This window comes from Hibiscus syriacus, unplaced genomic scaffold, assembly GCF_006381635.1.
Source record: "Hibiscus syriacus cultivar Baekdansim isolate YM2019G1 unplaced genomic scaffold, ASM638163v2 tig00110705_pilon, whole genome shotgun sequence".
NCBI classification, from domain to species: domain Eukaryota; kingdom Viridiplantae; phylum Streptophyta; class Magnoliopsida; order Malvales; family Malvaceae; genus Hibiscus; species Hibiscus syriacus.
Genome location: NW_024062831.1, coordinates 571,536 through 583,922, shown reverse-complemented (window position 1 = coordinate 583,922; position 12,387 = coordinate 571,536). Strand labels below are relative to the sequence as shown.

The following is a 12,387-nucleotide window of genomic DNA, read 5'->3' as shown; positions in this document are numbered from 1 at the left end:
AGTTAGGAGAAGGATATGTTTTTTTAAAAAAAATATTGTTTTAAGTGTATTTTAGTCTAAATTCATGGAAAAATATTAATACCTAAAGGATGGGGGAATGACATTCCCAGTAATAAACCCCTAAAATACCACTGTTGGAAATGACTTATTACCCCTTATTGAGAATATTTGCAATCCAAACATGAATATCACATTCTAGAAAAAAAAAACTTTACCCCCATCCAAATGCAGGAGTTAGGTTATTAACTAATTTGTACGATTATTTCCTTCCCATTTTTGGTAAGCTCACAAAATCTATTGACAAACTAATCCAGTTTGGATTTTACAAAGGCCCGCTACAGAGACAACACTTCCAACTCAATTTACTCAATTTGCAAGGTTTGAACCCTTGACATTACTATCTATAGTTTGTTTAACTTATCGTGATATGAATGAAACTTTGTCAATAATATTCCACGTTCTTTATCAACTGTTTGTAACTATCTATGGTTTTGAAATTGAGTTGGTTAAGCGCTGAATGATTAAACGTTGAATGATTAAGCGTTGAATGATTCGAATGCTGAATGATTCAGAAGCTCTGTATAAATTAGCTCTGAATGTGACGTGCTGTTTGATAATGACTCTGAATCATTCAGAATGTACTTTGATGTTGAATCATTCAGCACTGTTTTACTGAATCAGTCAACACTGAATCATTCAGAGGTGCGAAACAAACGCGCTGAATTCTGAACGGTTCAACATTCAACGCTGAATGATTCCATTAAGAGCCAAACAAACAATCCCTTAGACAAGATGCGTATGTGTAAGCAGCATTAGTGTCAGACGACATGACAACAATGAAGTTTTGGTTGTTTGTTATAGCAATGCCAACACTCCCATCTATTTTTACAGTTTCAGAAGCAAACAACTTGTAAGATAAACCAGGTTCAAGTCACAGCTTTCCCTTCCTTCTTCAGCAATTCCTGATTGAAGTCGATGCCAATTAATATATATTTTATTATATCCATACAGGAGCAATTCACAAGGACTTTATTTTTACCCGTTTGGAAGTGGCAATTGAGACTCTCTGCCTTTCTTTTTTCTCACGTTGGCACTCTCCACACCAGCTTGACAAATCTTTCTGATATTTCCTCAGCTCACGGAACACCGAACTGGAACAAAATTTTGCATGCAGTTAGATACAAAGAATAACGCTCCAATTCTCAACCTCATACATTGTGTAATACACTTCAAGGACTGCACACTGACATGAACCCCAACACTTGTTTAAGTAAGAAACATTAGTGCATCCTAATCCTATGTCTTAAACATTGAAACATGTATTCTTAAAATGGAAAACTCAGCTCTAGTAATGATCTGACAGAAAGTTCAAAGTTGATGGTAACAACAAGAAAGCAAGCAGTTTGTAGCCCAAACTATTCCCGAACAAATCCTTTTATTGATGCTTTAATTAGGAAATATGGAAAATAAGTCCTAGAAAGCTCCAACATTATACTTTTCTTTCATCAACTTAGATTTGTACCAAATACATAAAATAACTAAAACAACATAAATATATTTCAGGTAGCTCCACTCTCCAAGGATGCATGAGCTAACTAAATTAAAATTTCAGTCACCCACAGATATTTTTTAGTATTTCAACTCCAAAAAGCAAGTCAGGATTCTAAATCTAGTCAAATTATACTTCAATATTCGAAAATCCTTTGGCTTCTCAAAGAATTTTTTTATACTATTCTTAATATTTCAGTATAAATACTAATTTAAGATATTTAAATGCAAACCATTGGCTAAGCTTTACTCAATGGACAAACTCTTTCCAACTTGCTGTATATCAATTTTAAGAAAACCTGACACGACTAGTTATCCCTTCATAAGGTTATTTCTGTAAAGTGCAAGAGAAATACACCTTCTGCACCACAGAAGTAAGTTGACCCGATTTCCAGTTGTTGTGGCTCTTGCACCATGTCTATGGCGCCCGCAATGAAGAACAGCGCGTCCTGGAACATGAGAATAATCCAAGACTTCCTATAATGCACAAGAAAAAGAGAACACAATAAATGAGCAGAATAGGCTATCTTGATATTACCATGATTCATCACTTGAAAATTGTATAAATAACTAAATAAATGGAGGGGAGGGCGCTGTGTGACATGGGGCAGTCAGTTCTTGTTCACTTGCTACTACAGGGAACTTTTTATCAAACAGAAACTAAATTTCATCTTAATGCTTTGCTGAACATGCAGCAATTATAGCTGAATAATTAAGCCCCAGGAAAGCTTCAATTCATGTGCTTTAAATTAACAGTAAAAGAAAAAAAAATAGTAAGGAATAGCATACATCTTTGTGAGTTTCTGTATTAACATGTTTATCACAACGAACACCTCGAAAGAACAAGTCCCCACCAGTAAATTCTTTACCCAAGCAAACATTTAAGGTGACTTCTGAATCATCAACATGAAAACCTACAAACACAAAGCTACAGAAGTTTGTGAAGCTACAACTTTAACAAGAAGATTTTAAACTAAAAAACCTCTAGCAGCAATTAAGTAATAATTCAGTGGTATTATACACAAGAAGTTCATTGGAACAAGCATCAATGATTTAATGTGCACAAAAATTAAAATATTTGGAAGAAAGAGATAGCTGATCATATTGATAGTGTAGGAGTTCAAGAAAAGATAGATAAGGAATTTGAAATGTAACAAAATGACCCATGCCATCATTTAATAAAGGAAAAAAGTAGTGAGCAATGCATGAGAAAGTCAAGAGACATTCAGAAAGTTATATCGTGCAATACCATCTGATAACTTGGAACTGTAGAATCCAAAAGAATTATTAATTTTTTCCTATTGTTTTAGCCAATGCTTTAATCTCCTAAGGTTTATATAGTTCCAGCTTACATTATAAAATATAAACTTTTATCATTCGAATACCTGATAGAGCAGTTAATTGAGAAAAAAACATAGAAAGAAGTTAGAACCTACCAAGCTCGACATCCCTATCAATTCCATACTCAACAACAAAACCATGATGAGAGTCCAGCGTAGATCCACCAACATCAGAAAAGAAAACTGCAGACCATTTTCCGAAACTAATAAATTAAAAAATTGTCTAGGTAGCATACATTTACAATCTCATGATGGATGGAAATTAAATACCTTTGGATATAGGTCGAATAAAGTCCTCCATCAACTTGTCAAGCATGGTCTCCAGACCAAAATCAACTAAAACAGCACCAAATTTGTTCATTGTGTTTGGTCGCATGATTCTGAGTTGTCTCATGGACCCATTTTTCAAAGTTCTCTACCTAAGCAATCAGAACCTGATAAGAAAATATAAAAACTAAAAAACAAGAAACTTAAAAGCAAAATTTAGCAAGAGAGAATGCATCAATAATCTAACCTCAGATAACAACAATTCACAGAAATGGGGCTGAAGCATTTCAAAAGTAAAAATTCCTTGGGAGGGTTCAGTCATTATTCTTCTAAAACTTTCCTCTTTATTCTCATTAATTGCTTTGAGAAATGACGGCACAAAGAAGTTTGAAGCATTCATGGTATACAATTCCTTATGCAGAGGCTGCAAAATGTAGAGATAACTTAAGGGGGGAAGTACATATACATACATACATATATATATAAGCCTTACGAAGAAAATACACTATATTTCAGATATAAATTAAGAATTCAAACAATACCTGATAGTGTGTTGTAATCTTTTGCCTGTATTCTCGCTGCCTTTGAGCCTGTTAACAACCAATCAAAAAATGGAGTTAAAGCCAGCATGAACATTTTCAATTTCTTGAGATCAAAGTTATAAAATAATAAACATATTCTTTGTATTGCATTGTATTATAAACAATAACATTCATCCAATTTTCACCTTCAATAACATGTTATTATTTCATAACAACATACATTTTAAAGGAAATAAATATCTGAACCTGAAATTCAAAACATATAGTGATAAAAACCCAAAAAATAAAGGTAATAAAAGGAGAAAGGAAGCTAACGCGTGTACGCTCGCCTTCAGGAGAGTAACGAAGGATAATATCGCGCATGTAATGGAGCTTCGAATCGCGAGAGAGTGAGAGCATTGGAGGAGGCAAGTAACGTTCCAGGGAGCTGAACAAAAGCGGACTGAACTCCAACTGCAAGCCCTCGTAGTTCTCCGGCTTGTGCTCCGTGTTAGGGTTCAGCCTTAACCGGTGCATCGTCGTCATGCTCTGCGACATCGCCACCCCGTTTCCTTTACGATCAGACGTCGGTGGCGTTGGCTGTTGGGTCTCCTTTTTAGCCACTTCTGACATAGTTTCCTCTTTAGGAAATCAAATAAACAGGGAAAAGAAGTAATCATTTACATACAAACAGAAACATAGTAAAAAAAAAGAAAAGGAAAGTCGGTCGTTAAAGAAATCAATAGAGAAACAAATAAGAAGATAAAGGAAGCCGCAATTAGGTTATAGAAGAGTTAGGGTTTGCGGAATTGTGACAGAGAGGGAGGAGGGAGGCGAGCAACTACAGTGTTCGGAGCCTGTAGTTGGAGGGTATTTTGGGTGTTTCCACATTGGCAATAACGAATTTTTGTTTGGATAAACTGCAGCACACACATTGTCATTCAAGTTTGCACAAATTTTCTTTGTCAATAAAATTATCCATAAATCACAAAATGATGTAAAAATGTTCATAGGACAAATAATTTAATATATTGTTGTATGACTAATTTATTTCGATGGTTAAAGGAATCATTATTATTTTTAGAGGTTAAGGGTACCAACGATTGCAAAGATGATTGAGTATTCATTGTCAAATAGTTAAAAATATTTGAAATATATATTATTTTATAATTATTTTTAGTTTAATAAAAAATTAATATATTATTTATGTTATAATATTATTTATTTATATAAATTAAATTTGTGCGTCGAATAAAAAATTGACATAAATAAATTCTTATATACTATAAACTTAAAAAATAAATCGAACTGAAATAGATGATCAAAACAAAACAAAAATTTAACTTTAGTAATGATTTTGAAAAAAAAAAGTTGAATAACAAAACGAAATTGTGCAAATAATTGAGTGATTAACTTACCCTCACGTTTTTAACATGAAACAATTGGGGCTAAATAAAACAATTATTTAAACTTCATGGGACAAAACGTAATAAAAAATATTTTAGGGATCAACTTTATATGAAAATCATAATTCAAGGGGTAATGTTGCATTTAAACATTTTTTCATTTAGGCGTATAAATTGTTTTTGATCAAAGTAAATGTCTCATGTTTCATTCTGTTATCATTTTAAGATTGAATTATTAACGTTCGTTAAAAAATGTCACCCAATCATTGTTTGACAGGTGATATAATTTTTAATTTTATTTTATTTTTTTATTTTTATAAAAATAAAATATTTAATACTTAAAAACCCTCTAAATCTCTTCTTTTTCTTCCCTAAAATCAATAATTGTCCATATCGTTTGTCGTTGGATATTACATGCATAATGAGTATTGGAACCTTTCTGATTTTCTGAGTGAAAATACCTGCGTCTGTCTCCATATATCTATCCATCTCGTCGTAAAAGAAGAAGAGTAATCTTTTTAACAAGGAAACAGGACAAACCTTTATTGGTCATTAAATTACACAATACTAAACAGCATGAAGATGCAAAACACTTCAACTAAAATCAGAGAGATCAGAGCATTGTGAAACATCATAAGGTAGCTTATATGGTTATAGATAACTAGGGTTTTTAGATAGGAGGAGGTGAGAGGAAAGGAATGGGAGGAAAAGGGAAAGGCGGTAAAGGAAAACCAGCAAACGGAGGACCGGGTGGCGTAAACGGCAATGGCGGCAGCTGAAGTGGTGGCGTAAACGGCATGTCCGGGAACGGAAAAGGAAAAGGTGGCAAGTTCTTCATCTCCCTATAGTTTCCCTTAGCTTCCTGTCTATTCTGCACCACCAACTCCGCCGTCGTCCCAAGCTGACGAGGACGAGCTGCGTCGCTCTGGACGAGCAGAACCAGGATCAGTACTAGGCTTGAAAACAGCGAGCTTCCACTATTTCTACGAACCATAACTGTTTACTGCTAAATCTCATATCCATTGTGGTTTATATAGAGGGAAAATTTGCCATTGAATTGAATGGAAGCAATGATCTGTGAATTGCGATGATCTCCTGTTCTTGATGATCGTGCCGCGTTTTCAGATTTTCAATGCATGTAGATTTACGGATTAAATGCAACAAAAAGAGATGAGTCGAATTTTGAAATGAGTGCAGTGGCATTAAACCTCCCTACCTGAGTACAGTGAAAAGCAAACGTAAGTGCTGTAAAATCTCAACATTTGTCCAACATGCACTTGCATGCTCATTCCCACCATTTCATAACTCTGCTTCATCAAATTGGAACTTGATTTCGGTTTGAAAATTCATTGATTTTAAAATTTTTAAGTTTGAAGTTCGGAAAGCTTGAAATAAAAAAAAATTAAAATTAACTCGACTGAAGCTAAAGTTCGAACTTGGATCGGAAACTTAAGTACATAAAAATATTATATTATATTTAAAAAAACACGTAAATGTAAATATTATTAATAATTTAAATTTTTAAATGTATTTATAATATTATTAATAATTATATTTTTCGAGTTAAGTATCAAGTAGCTTATTTCGGTTCATAAATAACTCGGAAATATTTTGGACATTTATTTTTATATTAAGCCGAATAAAAAATATTTGGATGACCAAAATATAAACACGGAAATAGGTGAATGATCAAATAAGTAGTTTTCCCAAATAAATAATTAACTTAATAAATTTTAATTTATAAATAATTTTATATTAATTAATAAAAATTGCGAAACACCCAATAGTGGTAGATCTGTCTGATATATTATAGAAAGCGAAGAGAGGGAAGGAGTTTAGACAGATTTTAAAAATCTGAAAGAAAAAAAAAACTGAAAAACCTTTGTAGTTGATTTGAGATTTGTGTTAGGGAAAATGGCAGCACCAGATCACTTGTTCAATTTGAGGAACAATTTCTACTTGGGTTCATACCAGGCCGCCATCAACAACAGCGATCTTCCCAACCTCTCCCCCGACGACGCCGTCGAGCGCGACTGCCTCGTCTACCGCTCTTACATCGCCCTCGGCAGCTACCAGGCACCTCCTCCCCTCTTTCTACTCCATTTCGTTTTCTTCTCCCGCGTAAAATATTCGCAATTTCTAATACTCTTTCTCGTTTCTCAAATCTCAGCTGGTGATCAATGAGATCGACTCCGCCGCCGCCACTCCTCTCCAAGCCGTTAAATTACTGGCCCAATATCTCTCCAACCCTCACGATAAGGTGAATTTCCTTTTAGATCTGCTTGAATTTTGTTGTTATAAGTAAAGATCTGCTAAATGAACGGGAAAAGTATGCTGTTTTGATGGGGATTTACGGTTGGGTTGTACTGAATTGTCGCATTTAGGAGTCAATAATTGCGAGCTTGAAAGAGTGGTTGGCAGATCCAGCAATTGGAAACAATGCCACATTAAGGTTGATTGCTGGAATCGTTTTCATGAATGAAGAAGATTATAATGAAGCTCTTAAACACACCAATGCTGGTGGCACCATGGAACTGTGAGTTTTCTCATTCAACTTTATTTTCATTTGTGCTTGCATCCTGTTATTATTGCTGATGTCAAAATAAGTCATTGATTCTTGTTCTTTGTTCTATATATGTTTAAATTGGTGAATATTTGTTGTATTTTTAATTCATCTAGCCTTCTTGACCGTCAAAATCATTAGATCTTTACTTCTTTAGGTTTTTCGGCTTGAAGTTTTATGCATAGTAAGGCTCATTAGATAGGCTAAAATCATCTCCCTTTATGTAGCTTGAGACTAGTAAGGGAAACCAGGAAACAAAGTTAAGAAGGAAGGACTTGAGGTTGGTTTGAAATAATAATACCAACCAAATTCTACATGAATCAATATAATCAACCTTTATACAGCTCTAATTCCTCTGTATTTCATGTTGATCCAAAATTATCACTTGCAAAGTTCAATGTGCTAAAGTTCAGACGTTTGATAATAGAAAATTACTAACCTGTCCTCTTGAGGGGAAAATCAACTGATGCAGGTGGTGTAAATGTTAAGGATTAGACTTTAGATGGTTCCTGAACTATTCTTTGTGGCCCTAAGAAACGATCCATTTAATAGAGAAACTTGCATCAAAATGAGCTTAGGATGTTATTTCCTATTAAAAAGAGACCAGTTACAATATATCAATGATGCCCCACTTCCCAGTTTAAATGGATGAAAATAGGTGCAGTAGCTTTATATTGAGTTTCACCTATTTGTTTTACTTTATACCAGTAGATCATCCACAAATTGAAAATTATATTTTGCATGAGAACAACATATTATAAAAGATTTTAGATCTAAACAAACAGATCCTATATCTAAATAGATGATAAGGATTATCTCTTCAATTTTCAAGATACAACAACAGTGGGAAAGTTTGAGTAAGGTATTCTCTGTATGTAATTTAAATACTGTCGATGTTGCTATATATTCACCATTGTAGTGAATAGCAACTTGTAAGTTTGTATTTGGAAGTAGTGCAAGAAGATCTACATTTGGTTGATACCTGACTTGCATATTGTTCTTCATTTTTAATAATGCATTCTTCAGCCAACCCATTTGCCTTGTTTCTATGTTTGTGGTCTGAGGTGAATAATATTGCTTTGGTATAGTTAAAAAGCAAATACCTGAAGTATAGGACAAAATTCTTGGTATATATCGGCTGGATTTTGTTGAATTTTCCCCTTATGAATCCACTTGTATGAGCTTATTGTGACCTTTGAGATATGCTCTTTTTCTTCCACTGTAACATAATACGGAGGCACGAACCATCTTACCTCAGTGGTTAAAGGAATTATTGTTGTTCCTGGAGGTCATGGGTTCGAGCACAAGCGACTGCAAGGGTGATTAAGCGTCCATTGTCAAATGGTTGAGAGTACTTAGAACAAATATTGCTGTATAATCACCTTTAGCTTATTAGCTTAATAAAAAAAAAACTTAATATATAGTGTTTTATTGTTTAACTGCATAGATTTAGCTCTTGCTTATTTTTTCTGCCGGCTTACAATTTTATGTTTAGAGGGAAATATATCTGTACAATTATTCATTTTTAATGAGTTTAGTTGGTACAAAAGAATATGGACATTCATGCTTTGAAGCTCTTGACACCCTATGACCCGGATGCTGAAGGAAAACTTTTTGATATAAGGCTAATTAAATAAAAGGCAAAATTATTAGTTAAACCCATGTAGTGGTACATCACCTAACTATCACCAGCTTTAAGAAGTTTTGCCGAAGGCCGATGGGATATGAATATTGTTCACTTCATAATCATGGTTGCTCTGGCATTGGCTTTGCAACTTTTAGTTCATTCAGTTTACCTCATACCCTAGCAGTCTGATTGGCTGGGATGCTGCATGAATGGCTCACAGTGCCCACTTTTGATTAATTTTAATTGGAAATTTGCTGATAGATAAATAGTAATTAAGTAAATTCATAAGCCGGTAACTATAAAATATTTCTTGCCTATGCAGGTTCTGTCATTTTTACCATAGAAGAAAATTACATGCATAAGTTTGTATAGCATGTTGGCCTAATATTGCATTTCTACGAGAAGTTTATTTTGTAAAATCCCCGTACCAAATATACTCACAGATGTAAAATAGGAGTTGATGCGAATTCCTCTAGAGAATGCAAATGTTCCATTTAATGGGCCTCTGAAAAAGTATTTGTTCCTTCTAGTGAATTTGAGTTGACTCTTGAGACTGCTAAAGCAGATCAGCAACTTATATTCGTACATGTAAATTGGAAGCTTTGATTTATTTGTTGAAATTTTCTGCTATCCGTTTTCAGCCATGCATTGAATGTGCAAATCTTCATTAAGATGCACCGGTCAGATTATGCAGAAAGACAACTTAGAGTCATGCAGCAGATTGATGAGGACCATACATTGACTCAACTAGCAAACGCATGGTTGAATCTGGCAGTGGTATGGCATAATTTTCATTTAGATAATACTGCAAGTGAGAAACCATGATGGAACGGTGTAACATGTTATTCTACCAAATCAGGGTGGTTCCAAGATACAGGAAGCATATCTCATCTTCCAAGATTTCTCTGAGAAATATCCAATGACTGGATTGATCCTAAATGGGAAGGCTGTCTGCTGTATGCACATGGGGAACTTTGATGAGGCTGAAACACTGCTACTTGAAGCACTTAATAAGGCAAGCTTTAGTGGGGGAAATCAAATTTTTGTTTTTGCTAGATTTAAACCCATGAATTTGCAATTCTTTGCTCTGATTATCTCCCCATGAACAGCACTGACTACACTTAATGTGTTTCATGATTTTAAATTACTCTGCCACACTTGATATGCGTCAAGTTTCATTTGTTGATATAACCTTTGAGTGAATTTAAATGATATTGAATTTGAGTCTTGGATTTTCCTCTAGTTCCTTGTATTCCTGTCAATTTTAAAGGTTTGGATTCATCATGACACTGAATATTTCACTCGAGTTCCATTGCTTCATATTAGTTGGCTCATATATAATTTTATGTGATAAGTGGTTGTTTGTCAATGGATATAGGACGCCAAGGATTCTGAAACTCTGGCCAACATGGTTGTATGCAGCCTACACCTTGGTAAATCAACTTCACGTTACCTAAGGTAAACTAGCCATTCATATCCTCTATCCTTGTTTGTCCTAGCTTTTATTTGTTAAATACTCCCTACTCAGTTTGGAATATTTTTTGAAGTTTTGGCTTCGTATTAGTTGGCTCATGTATAATTTTATGCGATAACATGATTTTATGTTTCTAAGCTGATGACAAAAAAAGTGTTCTGTAGTTACATTTGGCAGATTGATTATCGGGTCCAATATTGTAGATGGTAATTAAGAATAGCACATATATATGTATTTGCTGTGTTAGCATCCTTTCTTCTATGTTTCTATTGAATGTTGTGCAACACTAACAAAATAGCATATATATTCGTATCTGCACGCCAAACTCTGAGGATCCTGGTTTGGGCGGCCTTGTTTGGTAATGAAGGTTAGGGCTTAAGCGTGCGTTTTTAAACTGAGATTTAGCCATCCTTTCAATCTATTTGTGGGGTCCATATTCACCAAATGCTCCCAACCCTAACCCTGCGTCTTACTACTACTTTGTAGCCAACTGAAACTCACACACCCAGAGCACATTCTTGTCAAGCGTGCAGCATCCGCAGAAGACAGCTTCGAAAGAGCGGTGCAATCAGTTGGTTGAAGATGTGCAGTTGGTTTTTTGTTGTGTACACAATTTGTTATGTGTATGATCAATTATGAGATTGTTGGCTAGTTTAGTGCTTTCTCAGTAATATGAAAGGCTACTTGGAGACATTTGGATCCTATGGTTTTTTACTATTGCTTGTACTGTTAATCATAAATTTATATCACTCTGCTATTGCCTCTACCTGTCCATGGAAATTTTGGGCAAAGTTACTTGGGCCAAACTGGAATCTTGTTCAACTGTTCAAACAAATAATTAAAATAGTAAAATTTTGGATAAACTACCTATTTGGTCACATGCTTATCACTTAGTTTCTATTTTGGTCACATAATTATTATTTTTTTTCAAAATTACATCAAACATTATTTTTGTTTTATTTTAGTTACATGGCGTTAAAAAAACTAAGACAAATTACATGTTTAATACTTAAACTATCACTTTTGTTTTAGTACATAATTTTTTAAAATCATATCTAATGTTTAATTAAAGTTTTAATTTAATACCCACAGTTAAAAGCTTAATGGCACCAATGACATGAAATTTACGTTACAAGACACGTGGAAAAAGGGGAAAGAATTTCATATCATTGCTTAAGAATTTCTGTATGCATTGTCTTCGTTAAAATGGATGTACTTGAGTTCTCGACATTAAATTGACATGTTTCATGCGTTGGGCCATTAAGAGACGAGAAGACATGCGGACCGATAAACACATAGATCATATCCAAAAAGTGACCACAAGTTTGTTTATATTCCAGTCTTACAAAAAGTCACCCATGGATAGTTTGACCTCTCTCATCCTCGTATCAATTACATTAGATTCCTTAATGTCATATAATTTTTTTTTCATTCTCAATTTTATACATGAACTTTTCCGTCATTGACTGATTTACTCATTTATGTGATCTAGTCATTTCTGAAATAGAATATGATGTCCTCTGAACCAATCAAAAATCAATACGTGTCGTCATAAAAATAAAATGATCCATTTAGTTAATATATAATAGCAGAATTTATCCTCTACATTTTATTATTTTTTCAATTTCATCTTTAATCTTA

The 12,387-nt window shown here is 34.0% G+C and overlaps 1 protein-coding gene, 1 long non-coding RNA gene and 1 pseudogene across 3 annotated transcripts in view; 1 reads left to right on the top strand and 2 right to left on the bottom strand.

Moving 5' to 3' along the window:
• Positions 1-892: 892 nt before the first annotated feature.
• LOC120138697 lies at positions 893-4,529 on the bottom strand (annotated as a pseudogene).
• LOC120138699 (coatomer subunit epsilon-1) lies at positions 2,278-11,495 on the top strand. Of its 2 annotated transcripts, XM_039154113.1 has the most exons (8): positions 2,278-2,326; positions 6,981-7,158; positions 7,253-7,342; positions 7,467-7,618; positions 9,914-10,049; positions 10,132-10,287; positions 10,651-10,730; positions 11,233-11,495. In XM_039154113.1, the coding sequence occupies exons 1-8, from the start codon at positions 2,286-2,288 to the stop codon at positions 11,324-11,326; spliced, it is 927 nt and encodes a 308-aa protein (XP_039010044.1). In that variant the 5' UTR covers positions 2,278-2,285; the 3' UTR covers positions 11,327-11,495. The 2 variants fall into 2 exon arrangements, with proteins under 2 accessions (XP_039010044.1, XP_039010045.1); XM_039154114.1 differs by lacking the exon at positions 2,278-2,326 and having other exon boundaries at positions 6,889-7,158.
• Positions 8,149-12,387, bottom strand: part of LOC120138700 — a 24,402-nt gene continuing 20,163 nt past the window's right edge. Inside the window, exon 5 of the long non-coding RNA XR_005517556.1 lies at positions 8,149-8,159. This is a non-coding gene — a long non-coding RNA (uncharacterized LOC120138700). The remainder of the gene's footprint in view (positions 8,160-12,387) is intronic.

What these genes read in the sequence shown, in the direction of transcription:
- LOC120138699 (XM_039154113.1), top strand. Translation starts at nt 2,286, where the DNA reads ATGTGCTTTAAATTAACAGTAAAAGAAAAAAAAATAGTAAG. An exon ending in TCTCCAACCCTCACGATAAG is followed by an intron (nt 7,343 to 7,466) that starts GTGAATTTCCTT and finishes TGTCGCATTTAG; the next exon opens with GAGTCAATAATTGCGAGCTT. An exon ending in GCTGGTGGCACCATGGAACT is followed by an intron (nt 7,619 to 9,913) that starts GTGAGTTTTCTC and finishes ATCCGTTTTCAG; the next exon opens with CCATGCATTGAATGTGCAAA.